This window comes from Mytilus edulis, chromosome 14 (genome assembly GCF_963676685.1).
Source record: "Mytilus edulis chromosome 14, xbMytEdul2.2, whole genome shotgun sequence".
NCBI classification, from domain to species: Eukaryota; Metazoa; Mollusca; class Bivalvia; order Mytilida; family Mytilidae; genus Mytilus; species Mytilus edulis.
Genome location: NC_092357.1, coordinates 45,057,333 through 45,082,741, shown reverse-complemented (window position 1 = coordinate 45,082,741; position 25,409 = coordinate 45,057,333). Strand labels below are relative to the sequence as shown.

General features: G+C 30.4%; 1 protein-coding gene across 1 annotated transcript in view; it reads left to right on the top strand.

Moving 5' to 3' along the window:
* LOC139504237 (fibropellin-1-like) overlaps positions 1 to 17,200 on the top strand; it is a 37,539-nt gene extending 20,339 nt beyond the window's left edge. The window contains exons 18-28 of the mRNA XM_071294304.1: positions 356 to 469; positions 1,748 to 1,861; positions 4,153 to 4,266; positions 4,381 to 4,494; positions 5,162 to 5,275; positions 5,865 to 5,978; positions 6,981 to 7,094; positions 12,216 to 12,329; positions 13,075 to 13,188; positions 15,075 to 15,188; positions 16,972 to 17,200. Of these exons, the coding sequence (XP_071150405.1) occupies positions 356 to 469; positions 1,748 to 1,861; positions 4,153 to 4,266; positions 4,381 to 4,494; positions 5,162 to 5,275; positions 5,865 to 5,978; positions 6,981 to 7,094; positions 12,216 to 12,329; positions 13,075 to 13,188; positions 15,075 to 15,188; positions 16,972 to 17,123 (1,292 nt within the window). The 3' untranslated portion in view covers positions 17,124 to 17,200. The remainder of the gene's footprint in view (positions 1 to 355; positions 470 to 1,747; positions 1,862 to 4,152; positions 4,267 to 4,380; positions 4,495 to 5,161; positions 5,276 to 5,864; positions 5,979 to 6,980; positions 7,095 to 12,215; positions 12,330 to 13,074; positions 13,189 to 15,074; positions 15,189 to 16,971) is intronic.
* The last annotated feature ends 8,209 nt before the right edge of the window (positions 17,201 to 25,409 follow it).

The window sequence follows — 25,409 nt, the reverse complement described above, 5'->3', positions numbered from 1 at the left end:
CAGATCATTAATTTATCCTAAACGAGTTTATGCTTTTTGTTCATGTATTGGAATATAAATGCTTGAAAATTACAAATATTATTCGAGACTTTTAACTAGGCGTTTGTCATCAGTGGCCATTAAATAAAGGTTTTGGATACGAGTCCATCATCTATTCAAACAAAATTATGTGTGTATTACCATTTTTGGTTTAATTCATGTAACGAACTAAAACAAAACAGTTGTCTACAGATTCTTAAATGTTGATATAGATCTATTTAATAGCAAATAGGGTGAACAAGATGCTGCTGAATTACAACAATCGCTCTTTCGTATACACCATAGTTAATAAGTCTTGCTTTGGCATTTATTTTAGATATCGATGAATGCTTTCTCAACCAATGTGAACATGGTGGAACCTGTAATGATCTAGTCAATGATTTTCAATGCACATGTCCTCCTGGATATACTGACAAAAACTGTAGCAGAGGTAACTCATGTGCAGCTTCTCTAAAATTAATAAACAAGCATGCCTCATATCTGCATCCCAAATATTACTTATTGGTATTATGTTTCCTCAAGCACATTGATTGACTTTCTGACATCAGTTTATAAACTACATGAACCGTGTATTTATTAAAGATCCGTGTTTATATGAATTTTATGTTGTTTCAGGAAACATGTTTATATAGACGAGAAATTGTCAAATACAGATCGAAAAGCTGTCCTGAAACGATATTATGCTGTTTGCTTCTGTATTTGGATATAAATTGAGAAAAGAAACATTACATGTAAATTCATGCTTTTCAACATTGGCCATTTTTGTTTAGCTAAAACATGTTTTAGGATATTGAGCTCAATAGCTTTTGATATCTAAAAAAATGTTTAACAACTAGTTTATATTACCGTTCTCTGGTCAATTTTTCTGTGTGAAACGAATTAAACAATGTATTGTCTACAAAAACATGTAGACAGTTTTTCTATACTAATGTGTAAGACGAAATAAAGGTTACAGTAGTATACCACTGTTCAAAATTCATAAATCGATAGAAAAAAAAACCAAATCTGGGTTACAAACAAAAACTGAGGGAAACGTATCAAATATAAGAGAACTACGACACAACAGAGACACAACAGCGAAATGTGACTCACATAGAAACGAATTATAATGTTACATTGGCCATTTTCCTGACTTGGTACAGGAAATTTTATGAACAAATGTTGAGTTGAAACTGGTTTTGAGGCATGCCTAAATTCCCGCTTTAATGTTAGCGTTAATTATAACATTAAAGTGACAACACTACACGACAGGGTTACAATAAATAAACAGATAAATGGGCGAAAATATAGGACAAAGAAACAAACGAATAATAGCCATCAAAAAGTAACAGGTTACAAAATATTTTTATACGCCAGACGAGCGCTACGTCCACACATGCTCAGAAGTAAAAAGTTTGAAAGCCATAACAACATGAACAACTACAAAGTTGAAGATCGTCGAGGACCAAAAGATCCAAAAAGTTGTGAGGCCAGGGATATCCGTCTGGGACAAAAACATCATTATTATCAAGAATAATACATAGTTTTGCAAACAGTAAATTTTATAAAATGACTATATAATAGATATACATGATTAAACTGAAGTGGTGACTAGCTATAGAATAAAAACGAATACATTACAAAAAATATCCAGGATGTCACTGAAATGCAATAATTGTCTTTACTCATACACTGGAGTTAATAAGTCTTGCTTTGGTATTTATTTCAGATATCGATGATTGCTTACCTAAGCCCTGTGAACATGGTGCAATCTGTATTGATCTGGTCAATGATTTCCAATGCCTATGTCTTCCTGGATTTACTGACAAAAATTGTAGCACAGGTAACTCTTAAGAAGCTGTACTCTTATACATATATTGAAGATGCTTTTGAATTATAACTATTGCTTTATGTGTTATACTAGAGTAACTAATCATTACGTTGTTGTTCATTTTAGATATCGATGACTGCTTATCTAGCCCCTGTCAACATAATGCAACCTGTAATGATCTAGTCAATGATTTTCAATGCATGTGTCCTCCTGGATTTGCTGGCAAAAATTGTAGCACAGGTACACTGTAACTTTTAAGCAGTTGCAATGAATCAAATAAACTATTATTTTCATATTTGTATCTCAAAATGTTACTTGTTGAATTTCATTATTCATAAAACACATGTATTGACATCGTACTTCAGATGATCGACTTCTTCAAAATTATGTGTATTGTTTTAATATCATAAAGCACCTGTATTGACTATCATAGTTCAGTTTCTAAACTGCCTAACAATACCTTGTATTAATTAAAAATCCGTGTTAAAATGTTAAAGTGATCTAATTATATTGTCCATGTTTATATAATTATATAGTAGACGAATTGTCGAATTCAGATCATTAATTTATCCTAAACGAGATTATGCTTTTTGTTCATGTATGGAATATAAATGCTTGAAAATTACAAATATTATTCGAGACTTTTAACTAGGCGTTTGTCATCAGTGGCCATTAATTAAAGGTTTTGGATACGAGTCCATCATCTATTCAAACAAAATTATGTGTGTATTACCATTTTTGGTTTAATTCATGTAACGAACTAAAACAAAACAGTTGTCTACAGATTCTTAAATGTTGATATAGATCTATTTAATAGCAAATAGGGTGAACAAGATGCTGCTGAATTACAACAATCGCTCTTTCGTATACACCATAGTTAATAAGTCTTGCTTTGGCATTTATTTTAGATATCGATGAATGCTTTCTCAACCAATGTGAACATGGTGGAACCTGTAATGATCTAGTCAATGATTTTCAATGCACATGTCCTCCTGGATATACTGACAAAAACTGTAGCAGAGGTAACTCATGTGCAGCTTCACTAAAATTAATAAACAAGCATGCCTCATATCTGCATCCCAAATATTACTTATTGGTATTATTCTTCCTCAAGCACATTGATTGACTTTCTGACATCAGTTTATAAACTACATGAAAAGACCGTGTATTTATTAAAGATCCGTGTTTATATGAATTTTATGTTGTTTCAGGAAACATGTTTATATAGACGAGAAATTGTCAAATACAGATCGAAAAGCTGTCCTGAAACGATATTATGCCGTTTGCTTCTGTATTTGGATATAAATTGAGAAAAGAAACATTACATGTAAATTCATGCTTTTCAATATTGGCCATTTTTGTTTAGCTAAAACATGTTCTAGGATATTGAGCTCAATAGCTTTTGATATCTAAAAAAATGTTTAACAACTAGTTTATGTTATCGTTCTCTGGTCAATGTTTCTGTGTGAAACGAATTAAACAATGTATTGTCTACAAAAACATGTAGACAGTTTATCTATACTAATGTGTAAGACGAAATAAAGGTTACAGTAGTATACCACTGTTTAAAATTCATAAATGGATAGAAAAAAAAACAAATCTGGGTTGCAAACAAAAACTGAGGGAAACGTATCAAATATAAGAGAACTACGACACAACAGAGACACAACAGCGAAATGTAACTCACATAGAAACGAACTATAATGTTACATTGGCCATTTTCCTGACTTGGTACAGGATATTTTATGAACAAATGGTGAGTTGAAACTGGTTTTGAGGCATGCCTAAATTCCCGCTTTAATGTTAGCGTTAATTATAAAATTAAAGTGACAACACTACACGACAGGGTTACAATAAATAAACAGATAAATGGGCGAAAATATAGGACAGAGAAACAAACGAATAATAGCCATCAAAAAGTAACAGGTTACAAAATATTTTTATACGCCAGACGAGCGCTACGTCCACACATGCTCAGAAGTAAAAAGTTTGAAAGCCATAACAACATGAACAACTACAAAGTTGAAGATCGTCGAGGACCAAAAGATCCAAAAAGTTGTGAGGCCAGGGTTATCCGCCTGGGACAAAAACATCATTATTATCAAGAATAATACATAGTTTTGCAAACAGTAAATTTTATAAAATGACTATATAATAGATATACATGATTAAACTGAAGTGGTGACTAGCTATAGAAGAAAATCGAATACATTACAAAAAATATCCAGGATGTCACTGAAATGCAATAATTGTCTTTACTCATACACTGGAGTTAATAAGTCTTGCTTTGGTATTTATTTCAGATATCGATGATTGCTTACCTAAGCCCTGTGAACATGGTGCAACCTGTATTGATCTGGTCAATGATTTCCAATGCCTATGTCTTCCTGGATTTACTGACAAAAATTGTAGCACAGGTAACTCTTAAGAAGCTGTACTCTTATACATATATTGAAGATGCTTTTGAATTATAACTATTGCTTTATGTGTTATACTAGAGTAACTAATCATTACGTTGTTGTTCATTTTAGATATCGATGACTGCTTATCTAGCCCCTGTCAACATAATGCAACCTGTAATGATCTAGTCAATGATTTTCAATGCATGTGTCCTCCTGGATTTGCTGGCAAAAATTGTAGCACAGGTACACTGTAACTTTTAAGCAGTTGCAATGAATCAAATAAACTATTATTTTCATATTTGTATCTCAAAATGTTACTTGTTGAATTTCATTATTCATAAAACACATGTATTGACATCGTACTTCAGATGATCGACTTCTTCAAAATTATGTGTATTGTTTTAATATCATAAAGCACCTGTATTGACTATCATAGTTCAGTTTCTAAACTGCCTAACAATACCTTGTATTAATTAAAAATCCGTGTTAAAATGTAAAAGTGATCTAATTATATTGTCCATGTTTATATAATTATATAGTAGACGAATTGTCGAATTCAGATCATTAATTTATCCTAAACGAGATTATTATTTTGTTCATGTATGGAATATAAATGCTTGAAAATTACAAATATTATTCGAGACTTTTAACTAGGCGTTTGTCATCAGTGGCCATTAAATAAAGGTTTTGGATACGAGTCCATCATCTATTCAAACAAAAATATGTGTGTATTACCATTTTTGGTTTAATTCATGTAACGAACTAAAACAAAACAGTTGTCTACAGATTCTTAAATGTTGATATAGATCTATTTAATAGCAAATAGGGTGAACAAGATGCTGCTGAATTACAACAATCGCTCTTTCGTATACACCATAGTTAATAAGTCTTGCTTTGGCATTTATTTTAGATATCGATGAATGCTTTCTCAACCAATGTGAACATGGTGGAACCTGTAATGATCTAGTCAATGATTTTCAATGCACATGTCCTCCTGGATATACTGACAAAAACTGTAGCAGAGGTAACTCATGTGCAGCTTCTCTAAAATTAATAAACAAGCATGCCTCATATCTGCATCCCAAATATTACTTATTGGTATTATGTTTCCTCAAGCACATTGATTGACTTTCTGACATCAGTTTATAAACTACATGAACCGTGTATTTATTAAAGATCCGTGTTTATATGAATTTTATGTTGTTTCAGGAAACATGTTTATATAGACGAGAAATTGTCAAATACAGATCGAAAAGCTGTCCTGAAACGATATTATGCTGTTTGCTTCTGTATTCGGATATAAATTGAGAAAAGAAACATTACATGTAAATTCATGCTTTTCAACATTGGCCATTTTTGTTTAGCTAAAACATGTTCTAGGATATTGAGCTGAATAGCTTTTGATATCTAAAAAAATGTTTAACAACTAGTTTATATTACCGTTTTCTGGTAAAAAATTTTTACCAAATAAAAAATAAATTGTCTAAAAGTGTTTTTTTGTCATAGGAGACTAGATATATTTATAAAACAAATACAAGTTGAACACGTTGCTATTGATTATTCAACCTTTCTACATTATATACTATAGCTGATAAATCTAGTGTTCATTTCAGATATCAATGATTGCTTTCCTAACCCATGTGAACATTGCGGAACCTGTAATGATCTGGTTAATGATTTTCAATGCATATGTCCTCCTGGATTTACTGACAAAAATTGTAGCACAGGTAACTCTCACGCAGCTTCATTGAAACAAATAAACTATTATTTCTCATATTTGAATATCAAAACATTACTTGTTGAACTTCATTATTCCTGACACACATTGTATTGACATCGTACTTTAGATGATCGACTTCTTCAAATAATGTGTATTGATTTAATATAAGTGTTTCAGATATCTATAGCTACTTGTATCTATTTTTCCTGGTTATATGTTCATATAGAACACGAATTGTCAAATACACATCGTAAGTTATACTGAAACAAGTTTATGTTTCTTGATCATGTATTAGAATACAAAAGCGTGCTGCAAATCACATGCATATTCGATAATAATTTGAATTATACACTTCTTATCATTGGCCATTGCAGTTGGTTTATGAAGTGCTTTTAGATATTTGAATACAAATCCAACATCTATTAAAAAAAACGTTTTTAGAACTAGTTTGTAGTACAGTTCTCTGTTCTCTTCACATAAATAAATAACTAACATATCACGTAGACGACTTCATGTCAAATACAGAAGGAAAAGTTACCCTGAAACGAGTGCATGCTATTAACCCATGATCTGAAAAAATAAATATGTTCAAATAACGACTAAATGTCAAATACAGAAAGAAAAGTTACCCTACAACGATTTTATCAAACTTATGCTGCTTGCTCATGTTTTCAAATAAAAAAAAATTAAATTACATGTTATTTCTAACAGTGAACTAGGTGCTTCTCACCAATGGCAATTGATTTTTGTCTTATACATGTTATATAGTGCTTTAAGAAATAGGTATCCAATAGCTTTCTAACATGAAACTGTTTTACAACTTGCATTGTTATAATTTCCGCTCTCATTTTGATTTATCAGGCAAACCAATACATTAGTTGTCTACCAGTGTTTGTTGACCTAGCTTAATTTAAAAACACAAGAATTGCGAACACGATGCTACTAAATTACAACTATTGCTCTACCTAAAAAACAATAGTTAACAGTCTTGCTTTGGCTTTGATTTCAGATATCGATGAATGTTTATCTAACCCATGTGAACATGACGGAACCTGCATTGATCTGGTCAATGATATAATATGCATTTGTCTTCCTGGATTTATTGGAAAAAACTGTAGCGCAAGTAATTAACTCTTAAGCAGCTTTACTGACACAAATAAACTACTGTAAAGCAACTTGTTATCGTGGATACTTAATTTCGTGTTTTACCCTTTCTAGATCATTTCACGGCTATTAAATTTTGCACAATTTTCTAATTTACTTGATGTAGTTTAATAAGGGAAGATCCAAATTAGACATATTCGTGAGGATTTATATTCGCGCTATTTTTCTACTCGCAAAAGTCGCGAAATTAAGTTAGTTTACAGAATCGTTTCTTATTTGCCTTCTAAAAATAATACTTGTTGAAATGTTTATTCCTATTACACCTTGATTGGCTTTCTTACTTCAGTTGCCAAACTGCCTTAAAAGACCGTGTTTTAATAGAAAATACATGTTTGAGTGATCTATTCATTTTATTCTTAGTAATAGTAATATGTTCATACTGCCAAGGAAATGTCAACTACAGGTAAAGAATTAACCCTGAAACGCGTTTATGCCTTTTGCTAATTTTTGGAAAATAAATTTGTAAAAATTACATGTAATTCCTAAAAGTGAACTCTTGCTCGTGTATTGGAATATTCATTAGTGAATATAACAAGTAGACGCAGGTAGGTTAATGCTGTTCGAGAGTAAATCGGCTATTTATTCATATAAAAATCAATGAAATTTGAAATTATTTAGAATTTTTGACTAGAAACTTTCATACCCAGAACTTATTTTTATCATCCCTAATAGTATCCAAAGTTTTAATTTCTGGTGTCTCAGAACCCTCCATCTGGTTGCCATGGTAACGGGCAGCATTCAAAGATGGCGTGTGAACGCCCAACTTCAAGAGCCTGGCAACCACCATAGAACTAGACAAATGAATAAAAATAAAGTTGTATTTGGTTGACAAATATGTTATCTTTCCCGTAACAGCTGTTTCATTCTTTAAATGTGCCCTTTTATAATAAAAAATAACAGAAATGACATACAATCCAACCGTGGCCCCACCAAAAGTCAACTATTTTGCCAATTTTAGATATTTTATATTCATTTTAAAAACAAGAAACAGCAATCTTCGTATTCCTGAGCTTTTCAAGAATAAATATGCCAAGTTTTAAAGAGATCAATAAATGTTAACGGGGTGTGCCAATGTGATCTTTATAGATGAATGATATTCAAGTCCTTACTCGGCGACATTTAAACACTGAATTGATTCAGATCGATTATTCCCCTTTTCGGTGTAAAAATGCAGGGAAAGAAATAATCGACATTTTGATAGTTTCTGACTAGAGATAAACACATTAAAGATGTAAAATAATGGGTTTTTTTCACATTTTCATACTTGAGCTGTTCATGAATCTTTAACGAATCACCATACATACGAAGAAAAAAAAAAGGGGGGATACTCTGACGTTATACTTTGTGAGGGTTTTCGTAACCAAATGTTCTTTTCTAAACATATGTGTGTCATAACTGCCGATTGCAAATAATATTATCTTGCTTCCTTCCTTAAATTTGAATATCATAGGGTCTTTACGACTTTTAGATTACCAAGGTTTAGCATAGTGAAATAACGTGATGACGAACGGCATAACAGTATTTCTCAAACAAAATGATTCTCCTGATAGGGAAAACACTTTTTAAAACAAGCACTAGTGCATGGTAGTATGTAGCCCCTTCTATCATACTCATGTTTTATGAGAAATATTTATCTATTCAGCCCTATTCAAGTTTTTTCAATGTTTTTTTATTTAAAAACATTTTTAATTAATTCATTGAATTATAAGGATCAGTTACTTTCACATCACATGTGTGAATGGGTCTTTTTTAAAACTATATCAGCTATAAGCAATAATTTCTAGAGCAATGTTCATTTTTTTGAACGTGCATCATTCATTCATTGCACTTTTTCCAGTACAAAACAGTAAATTATTATAGAAAAAAAACATTAAAAAAAGAAATTTTCTTGAGGTAAATCTATTTGTTTATTCAATAAAGTTGTATGCATGTGAAAGCCTTGAGTTCAGTATGAGTATTATCTGCCTATTACATACAAATATGACTATTTCAAAGGTTTCAATGTCAAAGAAACTTATAATTTTTCATTCATTTCAAATAGTTTTCTCCAAATTAAAACAAAAGGCATTGCATATATGTCACATTGAATTTAAACTAATAATCTTTATAACAATGCATACAATACTTCCTTGTAGGTTTCCATGATCCATAATAAATGTATAGACATATACATGTATCATCCTGCTGGTTTTCATATGATAATGCTGTACTAGATAATTCTTTATTCCTATACTTGTCTTTTTTTATTTCACATGTATCATGCAAAGAATATTCCTATATATATATCCATGTAAAATGTTGTGAATAACAATATATATACCAGTAAGTACATGCAGGTACCACATATGATGTTTGAATTATAATTATCACTTAGTTCACAGCTTTATGTATATATATATATCCAAAATTAACTCAACTACTGCACATGATGCATAATGATATGAATATTTCCTTTTGTGTGTTGATCCTTCAAAAAAGAAGTGCACAGTCATTTCCTCTCATGTTTTTATTTCTTTATTTCTTTGTCTTGAATGTTCCAGAGTCAGTTTTAACAGTAATCAAATCATTCCTTTTATTGCAATACTGAAAATCTCTGCATTCCAAAAGTTACATGTGACATGGCATGGGGTTTTCATATTCAGCACTGTTTTAATATTTTTGTTATATCATCAAGCTTTTGTCTAAAAAAATATTGATTTCACTTTCTTTTCATGCATATATCTAATACTGCCCCCATATCTGGTTACAAATTGTCTGATAATTTCCTTGTGTGTGTTGATCTTCATAAGAAAGAAGTGGTCACTCTTTTCCTCTGATAACTTTTTTCAAATTTCAGTTAGGCTATTATAGTTAAAACTAACATGTATGACACCATTACCTCCAAGTCATCTTCATGCATGTACTGAAAAAAAATATGTAAACCATTAATGGCATTTAAAAGTAATTGGTATTCATATTATGATACAAACAGAAAACTTCAGTCAAAATTGTCACATTTGTGTATTCCTTAATTATTATTGAATTTAAAGAAAACTTGACACAAAGTTTAATTGATGAATTGTCTGTAAAAGTACAATAAAGTTTGTAAGTACAACTTACTTTAACTGATATTTACCCATCACATTGCTTTGCCAATTTGTTATTAATAATCAATATGGCTTAATCAAGATTGGGTGAGTGTGACTAAATACACCAGATAACTTATATATTCACATAAACTGAGGGTCTGGATGGTGTTTACAGAATACACCAATCATGTAATAATCCCTATGGGCAAAAGAGCAAAATTTAAAGGCTGAGACATTAAAGATTAAGAAAACACTGATAATAAAAGAGAATGATGGTGTATTAAAATACAAAGAATAGAGAATAATGAGCAAAACAGATAATTAAAAGATTATAGAAAATGGTATATAAAATATAGAACTGAAGGGAATCATTCATTATAATACAATTAATACTTACATTTAATTGTGTAGACCTCATATCATAGAAACTACACTCTTTATGCATTAACCATGTTAACAGTCAACTTATTAGTGCCAGTTGTAAATCAATCTGCAAAAGAAGTTACAATAATTACACAATTAAGATTGATCTGTTGATGTAAATTGTTTTATAACAAGTGTGTCAAAATTTGAAAAGATTTACACAAACACACATATACTTCAGATACACATTATTATAGTTAATCAATATTAAAAGTACATATTTAATTTAATCTTATGTCTATATATAAAAAAAAGATAAGACAAAAAATTAATAAAGACAAAAAATTCAAATGTACACTAAAAGGGATGATTTAAAAATAATACTATAATGAATTAGCATCAAATTTAAAACCATAAATGAAAACTTTTAAGTTGTTAATAAATTATGGCCATGATAATAAATAATATTTCTCACATATAACATCTCATGTGAATGCTTACACAATTTTGCTAAATACAGACTGAGGCATAAGTATGATGCACAGAGTCATGCATGCATATATTTTGAATAATTCTTTGTTTTACTTCTACAATATGTTATAAATTGGAATAAGGAATGATTTAACATGCGATCGATTTTAAGATTCAGGTACAAATATACCTAATAGATATTTAAAGAAAATGTTAAGGTGTTTTATACGAGACTAATTAAGGGGGGGGGGGGGGGGTTATAAAGGCATAGGTGAAAGGTGGCGGGCATCAGCCGGCATGTTGTTCGGACATTTTAACAAATTCTACTGCTTACGTTGCATGGTTGATCATGGTTCCTGACCACCGAGATTCCAAATTTAAACATTTGACCCGCATGAATGCAACCCTGGTCAGTCTACAAACTGTCGACGTGAAACTATTTTTATAAAGTCAATAGCTAATAAAGATTGGATTGTTTATAAGCAAGTAAAATAGGGTTAACGTAAAAAATTAATTCAAAGGAAGTTTCAACAGATTGCCCACATCATGCTGACAGCGAAACTTGTAAATAACCACATTTTTAAGTAAACACGCAACTTTCTCTTCAGACTACATTCATAATCGTGAATGAAATGAATATCCAAGATCCTCGGAAGAAGGCTAAAATAATTTAAAACTAACGTACCTCAAAATATAAGCAGCCCACATCTATATTAACGTGTTGTTGTCGAACTGAAGACACTGACTTCTATCATAACAAGGTGCCCGATCAGCTGTTGGTGACAAGCTCAAATTTGACGTCGACGAAACGTTCTAGCCAATCATGTGTCGAATAGTTAGGAAAATGACGTCAGATTTAGATTGCGATGCAAACACCGAAAATCATTGTTAAATTTTTTTAAACTGCATTAACCTGCCTGCGGATTCCTGAATTTGAATAAAGTGCACCTCACCTTTGGCCATTTAATTTAACTTAAATGCTTTATGATATTGAGTCCAATAGCTTTCTATCGAAAAACTGTCTTACAACTAGTTCTGCATTTGATTTAATCTTACCAAATAGAATAACATAGTTGTTAACAGGTGTTTGTTGTCCAAGATCTATTTATAAAACAAATAAAACAATTTTTCTACTTTATTCACTTAAGTTAACAATCTTGCTTTTGTGTTCATTTCAGATATTAATGATTGCTTTCCTAACCCATGTGAACATGGCGGAACCTGTAATGATCTAGCCAATGATTTTCAATGCACATGTCCTCCTGGATATACTGACAAAAACTGTAGCAGAGGTAACCTTTGTGCAGCTTCAATAAAATAAAGAAACTAGCATGCCTCATATCTGCATCCAAAGTATTACTTTTTGATATTGTTATTCCTCAATAACATTCATAGGCATCTGACGTCAGTTTATAAACTGCATGTAAAGACCTTGTATTGATTAAATACCAGTGTGTATATGGTGCAGAAAATGCTTAACTTTCCGGAGAACCTGATTTCACTCCAGGTTTTTAGCGGAGTTTGTGTAGTTTCTAATGCATTCTTTATGTTGATGTAAATGTCCTTTGGTTTTGTGAGTCTTTGTTTACTCCTTGGTTTTAATTGTTATTGTTTATTTATATTGTTTCTGGACGCAAGTTCATATAGACTAGAAATTGTCAAATACAGATCAAGAAGTTCTACCGAAACTCGTTTGTGCTTCTTGCTTATGTATTGGAATATAGGTTGGAGAAAATCACATGTAAATTCCAGAATGTGAATTATGTGCTTCTCACCATTGGCTATTTATTTGGCTACAAAGAGCTTTGGGCTGTTGAGTTGGATAGCTTTTAACGACAAGAAATGTTCAACAACCAGTTTACATTACTGTTTGCTGTTTGATTCATCCAAATAAAAAACTAATGGTCTAAAGGTGTTTGTTGTTATAGAACATTAGATCTATTTATAAAACAAATAAAAGTGAAACACGATGCCACTGAATTTAAACAACCGTTCTACTTGATATACTACTACGTCTTGCTTTTGCGTTCATTTCAGATATCAATGATTGCTTTCCTAACCCATGTGAACAGTGTGGAACCTGTACTGATCTGGTCAATGATTTTCAATGCATATGTCCTCCTGGATTTACAGACAAAAACTGTAGCTCAGGTAACACTAAAACACTAATCTCTTAAGCTGCTTTACTGTTACAAATATAGTAGCATAACTAATATTTACATTCCAAAACACATTTGCTTTTATTATTATTCCAAAAATAACTCTAGCGACTTTCTAACTGCAAATTATTATCTGTACTTGTGTTATTTATTTGGTTTGTTCTTGCTACGATACACAACAGATTGTCAAAATATAAATATACGAATCAAGAAGGCTTCATAAAAGCGTTAAAAAAAACAAATCCGTGTTACAAACTAAAACTGAGGGACGCACATCAAAAATAAGAGGAGAACTACGACACAACAGAAACACAACATTAAAATGTATGGGTTGAACCTGGTTTTGTGGCATGCCAAACCTCACTCTTGTATTGCAAAGTTAAATATAACATTAAAATGACAACATTACATGATAGGACTACAATATAAATAAATGGGAAAACGTATAGGACACAGAAACACACGGATAATAGCTAACAAAAGGTGCCAAGTCTAAAATTTAATACGCCAGAGGCGCGTCTCGTCCAGACAATACAAACCAGTGACGCTCTGATGACAAAAGTTCGAAAGTCAAAAAAGTTAAAAGTCGAAGAGCACTGAGAACCAAAAATTTCAAAAAGTTGTGCCAAATACGGCTAGGATTTTCTGCCTGGAATAAGAACATCCTTATCATTTAGAATAATTCATGCTTTTGCAAACAGTATTTTTTTATAGATGACTATGTGATAGATATAAATGACAAAATCGGTGACTAACTATACAATAAAAATGGATAGATAAGTAATCTAATCCGGCATATAAACATTTCTCAATTCATATAGATGATATTCATGATAGGATAGTTACAATAATACTTTGGAAATATCTTAATTTATGGTTTGAAAAGAAGCATTCGCCAATATTAACAGTAATGTGTATTGCAGCAGAAGTTAACGCCAATCAGATATGAGCGTACCATATATATATATATATAAAATAATAAGAACGGGTGATACTTTTTGTGCGTTAAAGAGTCTTAAAAGAACGTAATTTTAATTCCAATTTTCATATCTTTTACAGTATAAATCTTGCGTTGGTGTTTATTTCAGATATCGATGTTGTCTTTCTTTACTCCTGTCAATGCCTAACACACATCTAGTTTAACATATCGTTCTGTTTGAGTTATACTACAATGTACAACATAACCAATTGGTTGTCCATAGATGCGTGTTGACCTAAATCTATTCATGAAACCTATACATGACAAATATAATGACATTGATGACAACAATTGATGTTACTTAGACATAATAGTTAATATCTATTGATATTATTAATTCGTATATTTTAACAAATTTGATTCGTGATAAACTATATTTTCGAAGGTAGAGAGAAAACGGAAGATAGCAAAAAGCATATTGCACAGAGCATATTGCACGGTTATTTCTAGAATATCTAAAAACCGATTTACTTTGTGACGTCATGTAATGAATTTCAGGATATCGTTAAACGTTTTGAAACAAATGGATATCTGACAGTGTGATCGATTATTTGACGAAAAAATCTTCAAATACATAAGATGTCAAACAAACAAAAAATAATAAAAAATAAATAACAACTAATATGTTGTTATTGTCAAGGAGACAATATGATATCTATAAAATTCAAACAAAATCAAATGACGATTTTGATACAAATATGCATAATGGTCTGAAATTAATAATAAAACAAATATAGCCTTTGTACAAAAATGTATTTGGTCAATACAGGATATATTGACCCAAAGAAATATATCGACCTCGGACTTCGTCCTCAGTCAATATACTTCTTTCAGGTCAGTATATCCTTGTATCGACCTCATACAAAGGCTATATTTGTATAATATTGTTTTCAAAACAGATATCGATGATTGCTTACTTATGCCCTGTGATCGTAATGCAACCTGTATTGATCTGGTCAATGATTTTCAATGCATGTGTCCTCCTGGATTTACCGACAAAACCTGTAGCAAAGGTAAGTATTTAAACATTACTTAACTGTTGTGTTTCATATCTGCTTCCAATTTCATTCTGCTTATGTTGTGATTCGAAAACACCTCAGATTTCAATTAACTGACTGAAAGTTTATGTCTTTATCATTATCCTTCCCGTTAGGGTTCAGCATGTTCAGTATCATACCATCATAAAATATGTGAAAGAACATAACCTGTAACATTCTAACAACGGGTTTTAGAATAAATGTGTTTAATTCCGATGTATGTATGTTGATTTAAAATTGTGTATGACGGATGGAGCAAATACTTATCAGGTAGGTTTACTGACACGATTATTACATTCGTTTGAATCGTTTACGCATTTGATAACGCCGCTTCATAATGGACATTCCGAGCTCGGTATTTTTTGTAATATTACAGTATATCTTTTTCAATTGTATTGGTATATGGAGTATGGATAGATAAAAATTGCATGTTATTTTCTAATTCAAATAATTGTATTTATGTTATATGTACTTGGTTGCATGCTAACTGTAGCACTATATTTAATAAGTCGTGAATGATATTCATTTTATATATTGAAAGGTGCTTATCTAACTCATGTTATAATAACGCTACATGCACTGATATGGTCAGCCATTTTTTATTGCGTATGTCTTCCTAGATTTACTGACAAAACCTGTAGCATAGGTAACTGTTAAGCGGCATTACTTTAATTACTTAAATATTGTTCCTCATATCTGCATCCACATTCAATTTTGATCATGCTGTTGTATATGCTTTTATTTCACAAACAGTCCTTAATAAGAGTATCGATTTAATATTTGGGTTTATGTAATCTATACACTTATTTGTATGTTGATATGTTTATATAGAAGGTGAATGGTTAGTGTACATTTCGCGTAAATCTACTGAAACGCTTTTATAATTATTAAACCTGTTTTAAAGTATGTATAGGTGTGTGTAAATGACATGTTCTGATTTTAAACCTGTACCTACTCTTCTTGTAATTGCTTTAATGATACATGTTCCTATCAAAAATGTATTAACTTTATAATTAACGACTCGGTTTACTGTAGCAAATAATAATATGTTGGTCAATGTCAATCATGAATCAGCATGAAAGATATGTAATAATGTAAATAAAAATGCTATTTTTCTGCGTTTTTTCTTTAAAAAACATTTTTTTTCTTTAATAAGGCTAAACCTATGGACTAAGTACTGTTCATGATATATTCTATTGGACTATGTGTAACCTGTACCGTTATGATTTTTTTCTAATGTGTCCATGTATCTGAATATACATGTAATGACCAAACTTGCATCACATGTTAATCACAAACGACCATGCCCATTTAATGTTGTGTATGTGTGCATATTGCATTCGGATACTAATTCAAATATCAATTCCACCAAAATACTGTTTTCCAACTAGTTTTCAATTCCGTTCCCGATTTGATTTATGTGAAGTGATAAACAATTCTTTGTATAAAGGTTCTTTGTTTTACAAAAAATCATGATACCAATGTATTCCTAAATAAACACGTCTTTTTGGATTTACTGACAAAATATTTAGCACTCTTAATTATTAAGCAGCATCACTTTTATAGATTCCCAAATCAATTCTAACATAATACTGTTTTCTGACTAATTTCTATCTCCGCTCTCTGATCATGCTTTTTTTATTCATGCTTATAATTAAAATGCTGTTGTGTATAAGTGCCTAGTTATCTTAGATCAATTTGTGCTAGCTAAACCTGTTGAATATGACAATATTTACTAATGTTTATAAATCCGTTCTAGATATCAATGATTGCCTACCTAATCCCTGTGAACAAGGTGCAACTTGTATTGATCGAGTCAATGATTTCCAATGCATATGTCCTCCTGGATTCACTGACAAAAATTGTAGCACAGGTAACTATTACTCAGATGAGTTGTTATTAATAAAGTAATGTGTGTCATATCTGCATTCAAACATATTTGTTGTTGATGTTGTTATTCCAAAAACATATTTTTCGACCTTCTCAATACAATTGACAGACTGCATTTAAGGCTTTATATCGATTAAATAACTGTATTTATGAGATTCATATTTCTTTCGGGAATTTAAGTTTATTTGCCTGTTTTGACGAATGGTAAAAATTCGAATCGGATAGATTTACTGAAACCCGTTTATATTTGTTGCAATTTATTGAAAATGGATGCATGAACATGCACATTACGACAACATGAACTTTCTCTTTCATACATAAACTGTAAAATTGACATGGTTAAATAAAATAAACATATAATTTAATTGTTTTTGTTCTAATGACTATTTTGTACATAACGATGGAGCAGATACACATCAAAATTTGGTGAAACCTGTTGAAAATGGATGTTTATTGAATTGAAACTTACTATGTTAGATAACTATAAAAAATTGAAGTAAAAACTTGAAGTCATTTTTAACAAAGTTATTCAACCCCGCAGTCTTCTGAGGTTGTTTATTTTTCATATGCTAATTCAAAAATTCTTTACCAACATTAATTATTATCATATATTTTGTGTTTTGAATGTTCACCTTTTTAATTGGTTTAATGATAAAGTATTGCATGATGTATGTTAATAGATATATACTTTTATAATATAAGCTATTTTGCTGCTCAATTTTTAATTATTTGTCATGATGTGCTGCAATATATTATATACTATCTGCTTGTGTGTTGTTTTTACGCATATTTATCTTCATTATTAGAAGTCTCTTATTCTATTTTAATCACATTATATGTTTTCTGTATACATGGTATATATATCTGATATATTTTTTTTCAATTTATTAGATATAGAGCTTTTAGATCAAGTACTTATTTTTTTTATCTTTTATTTTATTTGTTTATATTATACTCTTGTTAAGGCAAAACTAAATTAATTGCAATACTTAAACATGTTCTTCCTTTTAATGTTATTAAGCTTAGAAAATAAACTTAAATGCAATAAAACAGTATGGTTTTCATACTGTTTGTATTAAAATGATTGGTTCTGTCAAATTACCAATTTAACGGATAAGTAGCAATACATTTGATAGTGATTATCAACAGTTAACTTGATTTAATTACTGCAAACATTTAAGCAATTCTGTTTGTTCTTTTGATTGTACAAAAATTAAATATAGAAAATGTATATCTTCAGAGTTGCAGTGAAACCAGTGGGTATGGTACATGAATTATAGAACATTTAGCTAATTAATTCATTTACTTAATTCAGAGACTGTAATAAAAGAAAGAGTGGCACTTTAGTTTTAAGATGACTGGTTCTTTATTTTGGGTCTCTTAATGTTTTAAATTCACTTGTGCGTCTTTTGTGGATAAAACCCGCAGATAGATAACAAATTTGCAAAAGTGGTATCTTTAGTGAAATTTTTCTCAATCTATAACATTTGATATCCATACGCTTTCAGTTGCAATGCTGGATAAGAAATGAAAGATAAAGACATTTATTTACATCTGAAAAATGCCGAATATAAATTTTGTATTGAAAGCATGAATAGATAACAAATAACAAAAAAATCTGAAATAACCATCCTGCAAGCGCAAAGCTGTATCATTTCGCTATTATTTTCCGAAACCAAAGTCGGTCGTAATATAAAATGTGTTTATAGATAATGCGTTTCGTTTATAAATAGTGAATATTAAGTGAATATGATTAGATATGTCTATCATAACATCAGTTTGGGATTTGACGGAAGCAACGTTTCCAGCACTGTTCTATCATTTCTAAAGTGAAATTTAAAAAAAACCAATATAGCCATGGTTTTCATTTTTTTTTCGCAGGAATTTTAGCAGTACTTATAATTGCTGACACTTTCAGATCTGACATAGTATTTCCAAAGCATGAAGCATGGCGCTAATATCTTTTTTGGTAAAATGCAAATCAAGTTAGTGGACAGTGTATGAAGACAAAGATAGTGTTAACAGATTATGGAAGAGACACTGCTATAAGTAAATATAATAAATTAAAGTATTATTTCTGTCATGAATTTGATTTGGAATAATATTCTTTAAAACGCCATTAAATATATGACTAACCAATAATTCAACATATTCTTACTCTTAAATACTGTTACAAATTTGAAGTACTAGATTTTACTAATATAAAAAAAAATAGACGAAGATGAGGTATCATTACTAAATGAGACAACTGTCAACTTTAATGGATATGTATATACCCCCACACAAGAAATACACCAAATACAGATCGGATCAGAGTATTGAAAATAATTAACAGCTAGTTAAAAGTATAGAACCTAGTTTACATATCAATAAAACTCTTCCAAATAATAGTTTTACCTTTATTTCTTTATTTTATGTGTCAGATTTGATAATGCATATGATATGAATAAAGGGGTTTTCTTTATATTTTATAGACAGCGTAAATTGCGACAAAACAACAGTTGGAGAATTTAAAAAGAAGCGTCTGACTACTAAAAAAATTTGTCTTCAGTGACCAAAGAATATTACTGACAACATAATATATTAAAAAGATATATCTCCTCGGAATAATCTAACAGATTTCTCTACAGCACTTTAGGACAGCACTATCGGACAGCACTATAGGACTTGTCATGTTTTAATTAAAGTGATATGCTTGGTGAATTGTATAAAATGATTGTATGCACTCGTCGCAGCAAATGGAATGTCTGTACGTAGGACCAGTGTACGCTTGTCAGAAGTGCTGATAAAGTTTGAATTTGGGTAGCGTCTTTTTCACATGTCTCAAGTTATGCCCCTTTATAAAATCGCATGCCAGCGGAGAGATCATAATGTTCTCATTGTTGTTTTCTCTATTTTTAACGCATATACTGTTATTAAATGAACTTCTTAATATACTCTTGTTTCATATACTTAAGAATGTCAAATATATCAATTTGGGTTGCAATCTCACTGAGGTAATTTGAAGTTATGCAGTAAAATATATGTTAATGGGTTATAAATATTCATATTTTATGAAGTAAACTGTAAAATCTTTTATGTATGTATCCGTTAATCGATCTGTCATGTGCGATATCATAAACGAATAACGAATATTATAATGTAGATGAATATTGTATGTCATATAAGTGGTTACCAAAAGATGAGTAATAAATTTACAAGTTTCATGAGTTGTTACATTTAGATTTACATCAATTAGGGTGTTTTTTTCTTAAAACTATCGAGTGTGTCATATATAGAGATGATAAATCTACTGTAACGAGATTAATCACAGCAGATTTAACAAGCACCAGAACGTCAAGAAAAAACATGGAAATTGTTTCTAATTGTTAAAGACTTTACGGTTACCTGTAATGACTTACATTCACTTCAGTTTATCTTTGGTGGATAGTTGTGTCATTGGCAATAATATCACAAATCCTTAAGTGTATAAGATATTTTTTATTGAAGTAACTCCAAACGATATTCATAGTATTATAGTTTAGTACTATCTGTTATAACAGTAAACTATATAGTGAGATAATCGGTTTATGGTAAAGGTATTGATACTCTTGGAGTCAGGAAAGGGTATTCATTCAAAGTTGTAAAGGGAATAATTCCAATATAACCGGACATGTCCCTCTCTATGTTAGTGGTTTATTCTATTAAGTATGTCTTGTATTTGTAATTAAGAATGTGTAATTTAAGGATGTTCTTAGGTGATCTAAGTTAAGAATAAATAAATGAAGAATTCAAAATTGATACTTCAAACTGGAAGAGTATTAGTTAAGAATCAAAATAAGGGGAAAATATTGAAAGGCCTATGAGCTCCTTTTCGAGATATTTGATTGATAAAATATGGCAGGAAAAGGCTGATTCGGAATTTTACCTTATATTTGCATTTGTATTATTTGGTTTTCAAATCGAAAGAAAAAAAAATCTGCTTAAATTTTGTAAAACTGACCTTTTATAAGCTATTAAGTCTTATGTTAAGAGATAAATAGGTATTATTGGGATGATATATTTTAACGTGTATCGTATGGAAAAACACAAAAGAGTCCGAACATTTGACACTTTTAAAAAACCTTACCTAAGTACATACTTAATAACTGTTAAATGTATAAGTAAAGTGTTATTGCATTCCAAAACACAATATTTGACATACAGTCATTTTTCTTAGATATTGGAAGATGTGGTGTGAGTGCCAACTCTCCATCCAAATAACAATTTAAAAAAGTAAACCATTATAGGTCAATGTACGGCCTTCAACATGGAGCCGTAGCTCACACCGAACAATAAGTTATAAAGGGCCCCAAAATTACTAGTTAACAACCATTCAAACGGGAAAACCAACGGTCTGATCTATATAAAAAACTAGAAACGAGAAACACGTATAAATTACATAAACAAACGACAACTGCTGTACATCAGATTCCTGATTTTGGACAGGTGAAATAATGTGCAGCGGGATTAAACGTTCTAATGGTATAAAACCTTCTCCTTTTTTCTGAAACAATAGTTTGTCTTTGAACATTATCCTTCATTTTGAATTGATTTAAAAAAATGGACACAATAAAATGTGTAAGTTTTACAAATAATATCATCGTCATAAATAGATTAAAATACCACCTTCAAACCAAATGCATCCAGGTGTATTATTAGTTACATAGTGTGCTAGTGACCTAGTACGGTTTATATGGGGTCAGTAAATTCCATATGGGGTGAGAGGACCGTTGAGTCCTTTTAGATTTCTTTTTTTGTTTGTTTTGAAAGGGAAGTAACTACGTTATGACAACAATAACAAATTGTTAGCTTTATGTTTTATGAACTTATTTCAACCTTTTAATCGTTCTTTCTTCGTCTGTTGAATCTTTTTAGATTTTTCCTCAACACCGTGTTGTTTTTATAAAGGGTTGTGGCTTCATTTTTTTGTTTTGAAAGGGAAGTAACTCCTTTCTAACCTCATATGGTAACAAACCATGTATGGTAACTAACCCTATATGTTTTAGGACCCTTTATCAAATATACATTGTCACCACGTGTAGTCCTTAAACCAATTATATATCTTTAAATCTTTAAGAGGTAAGATCAAATATTATAGATACAACTGGGATCATCTGTACGAACGGTCTTCGACATGTGCAAATATCTACAAACAATTTCTGTTAATCTGATTTGATTCCGATTTTTCCATCCAATATAAAACATATATATATATATATATATATTGTTGGTCTTTTTGAAGCTAGATGTCATGCAAAATAAATTTGATGAACCTGTGTTGTGGTATTGGAGAACATGATGCATTCCATTCAATATTCTATTTTGTCAGTTCATAAAAATACATATACATTGTGTACTACAAGTAGTGGTAAAGATCAATCGAGGATAAATTGGTCAATCTGAGTTTCTTTTCAAATCATTATTAGGTCTTTCCACTTTTCTGTGGAAAGACCTATTGTTTTTCTTCTGATTATTTTTTTTTTTTTTCTTCCGCCTAATTTTGTTCTTGCGATAAACATTTGTTTCGCAATATGTCGCTTAGATATTTGGTATATGATATCGAACAGTTTATGCACTTTTGAAATTTACCCTGCGTAAACGAATACTTTTCTTTGTAGGAGTTATCTCCCCAAACACTGTTTTCCTTGTTAGCGCATCTCCTTCGCAACCGTAAAAGATTATGACAAATTTATTTTACAAAATTGCTCGTTATATCCTTCGCATGATTTGTCCTATTTTGACCGAAGCGATATGACCGCTCCATATGAGAGTTATTTCCCCTTATGCATCTGATATAAGTGATATGAATTTCTATCTTATAAATCATAAGTGATAGAGACCTAGGATCTTTTGATTTGAGGTCCTTGGTCCCAAAAAATGAAAATTAGGTCAAGGTCAAAGGTCAAGGTCATATTCTAATATTTGAATTTGGCTTATTTTCACTTATATCCAAAGACTGTATAAGATATCAACAAATTATTTTTACTAAATTGTTAGTTGCGACATGTCGTAAGATGTAAATTTTGATTGCAAGCGTACGTTGAATGTAAAAGGGAGTTTTCTCCCCTATTGTATTTAAAAATACGCGTTTGGTGATATAACTCATTAACTAAATATAATAAAGACCTATGGTCTTTTGATTTGAGGTCCTTGGTTTATGACCTTGAAATTGATCTCAAGGTCATAGCTTAATTTGACGTTCTAGATTTTGACCTTTGCTTTTATTCTATATGTATACATGATAAAGATATACAACTTTTAGAAAAGATATCAAACCATTTAACCTTGTAAAAAACAACCGGAAGTGACCTTTTGTAAACCGGAAATAGCTATTTTTTTGTACTTTTTAATATAAAAGTATATAGAACCAGATATTTTTTAGAATCAGTGTCAAGTAAATATTCAAATATAATCGGAAGTAACATTTTTCAAACCGGAAGTAACAAATTATCTCCCTTATTTAAAAAAAATGTATGGAAACAATATATTTTTGGAATCAGCTTACTAGGAGCTATCATTTGACGAATGAAATGACATTTTAAACTTAGTTTCACAACTTTTCATATCAAAATACATTGTTTTGATGGAAAGACCTTCAATTGTTCTCTGAACAATTGGTTTTTAATTATTATTATTATTTTTCTGTTATTTTCTAATTATTATTTTTTTTTTTTTTATTTTATTTAGAAGGGTAGTCGTTTCTTCGCATGAGTTTAAATTTAGCGGTATCATAAGATTAACCTAATGTTTATTCTACATGTTCTATGTCTATATATCAAATAATTGTTTGTTAAACAGGTTACTATCAATGCGTAACTGAGCTACAAATCTTGAGAATGCCAATATCATATGTCTATATCTCCTAACGAAAGGCAACACAAAAAAAATGTATTCATAAATGTCTATGAAGCTAAAACATATTTAAATTGTCTGTATGCACATTGATTCATTTATGTTTTTCTGTGCGTCGTATTTTCGAATGGTCAACGTACCCAGACCATTTATATAAAACATGCATTCCAATCTAAATAGTCACTCCTTTGTATAGAAATACAACAGTATTATAGTATATAATATTAATCTAAAACTTGCGTTCCTTTGTTGACAACGATATTAAATATTCATATTTTTCCTTATGGTTACATGTCTTGGTAAAAGCATGTTTTGTGTTTACTTAATTTACCCACTACAAACATTCCCCAGGTGGAGCACGTATCATATCAGTTAACCGTTGAAACTGCACCAAAACATATTTAAATACTTCAAGAGAATAACAAAGAGATTTAAGTTGTCAATATCAAGTGATATTGTCAATAATCTTTTATTTCATTCGTATCCTTCTTTAAATAGTACAAGACAAAAATAAATAACTTACATTATTGTTAAATCGAAAGATTCCTACTTTATTTTCTAGTTGGATTTCAATTATTTACTGTCTGTGGGTCACATATAGCATGTATAGACCCCGTATATCGTGAAGAATTTGTGTTTTTAGAAAAAAAACGCATGTAAGAAGTACTTCATGTACATTTTTTCCTGATTAGTTGAAATATTGCAAAGTACTTCTGTTTCGTTTTTACACTTTATCATTGTTTATTTAAACCCTGAAATACCATCATTTCTTTTTTTGCAGTAATTATTAATATATCGAAATGGACGCACTTTTTAAAATTACATATGAAAAATTAAGATATTATCACATGTATCAAGTGTAGTTTGGTGCATTTGACGCAACGGCTTTTTCCAGCGTACCCATGTTGATTATTCGACAGATCCGGGTATTATCAATATCCGAACAAAAAACGAAAAAAAATGACAAGATATGAAACTAGTAATGTAAAATTAGGAGATGTGTTTTATGTATCATTGTGTATGATTGGTAACAATATAAATTTCCACAAGGTAACTTTTGGCTCTTTGAATTTAAAAAAAAATCGTTATTAATTTAGTATTTTTTCAAAATTTTATCAAAGAAGCATTCACCTGCCATTGTATCGATATCTTTGTTGTTGAAACTCCAAAATAGGTATAATATGAGCTGTAGACAACTGTATTTATTCTTATGTATTCACAAAAACTGTCGAAAGAAGACATTTGATTTAATTTTTGAAAATGAGTAGATACAGTTGCATTGCAAAATATATAAGTAGACTCCAAATCCAGAGGATGAAGGTTGTATAAACCAGAACAGCAACAATGAGGGGTATTTATATATTACATATGGTTTGATTTCTCTTGTTTCTCATTGGTTTATTTGTTCACGTGTTTCCCAATATATATTTTGTA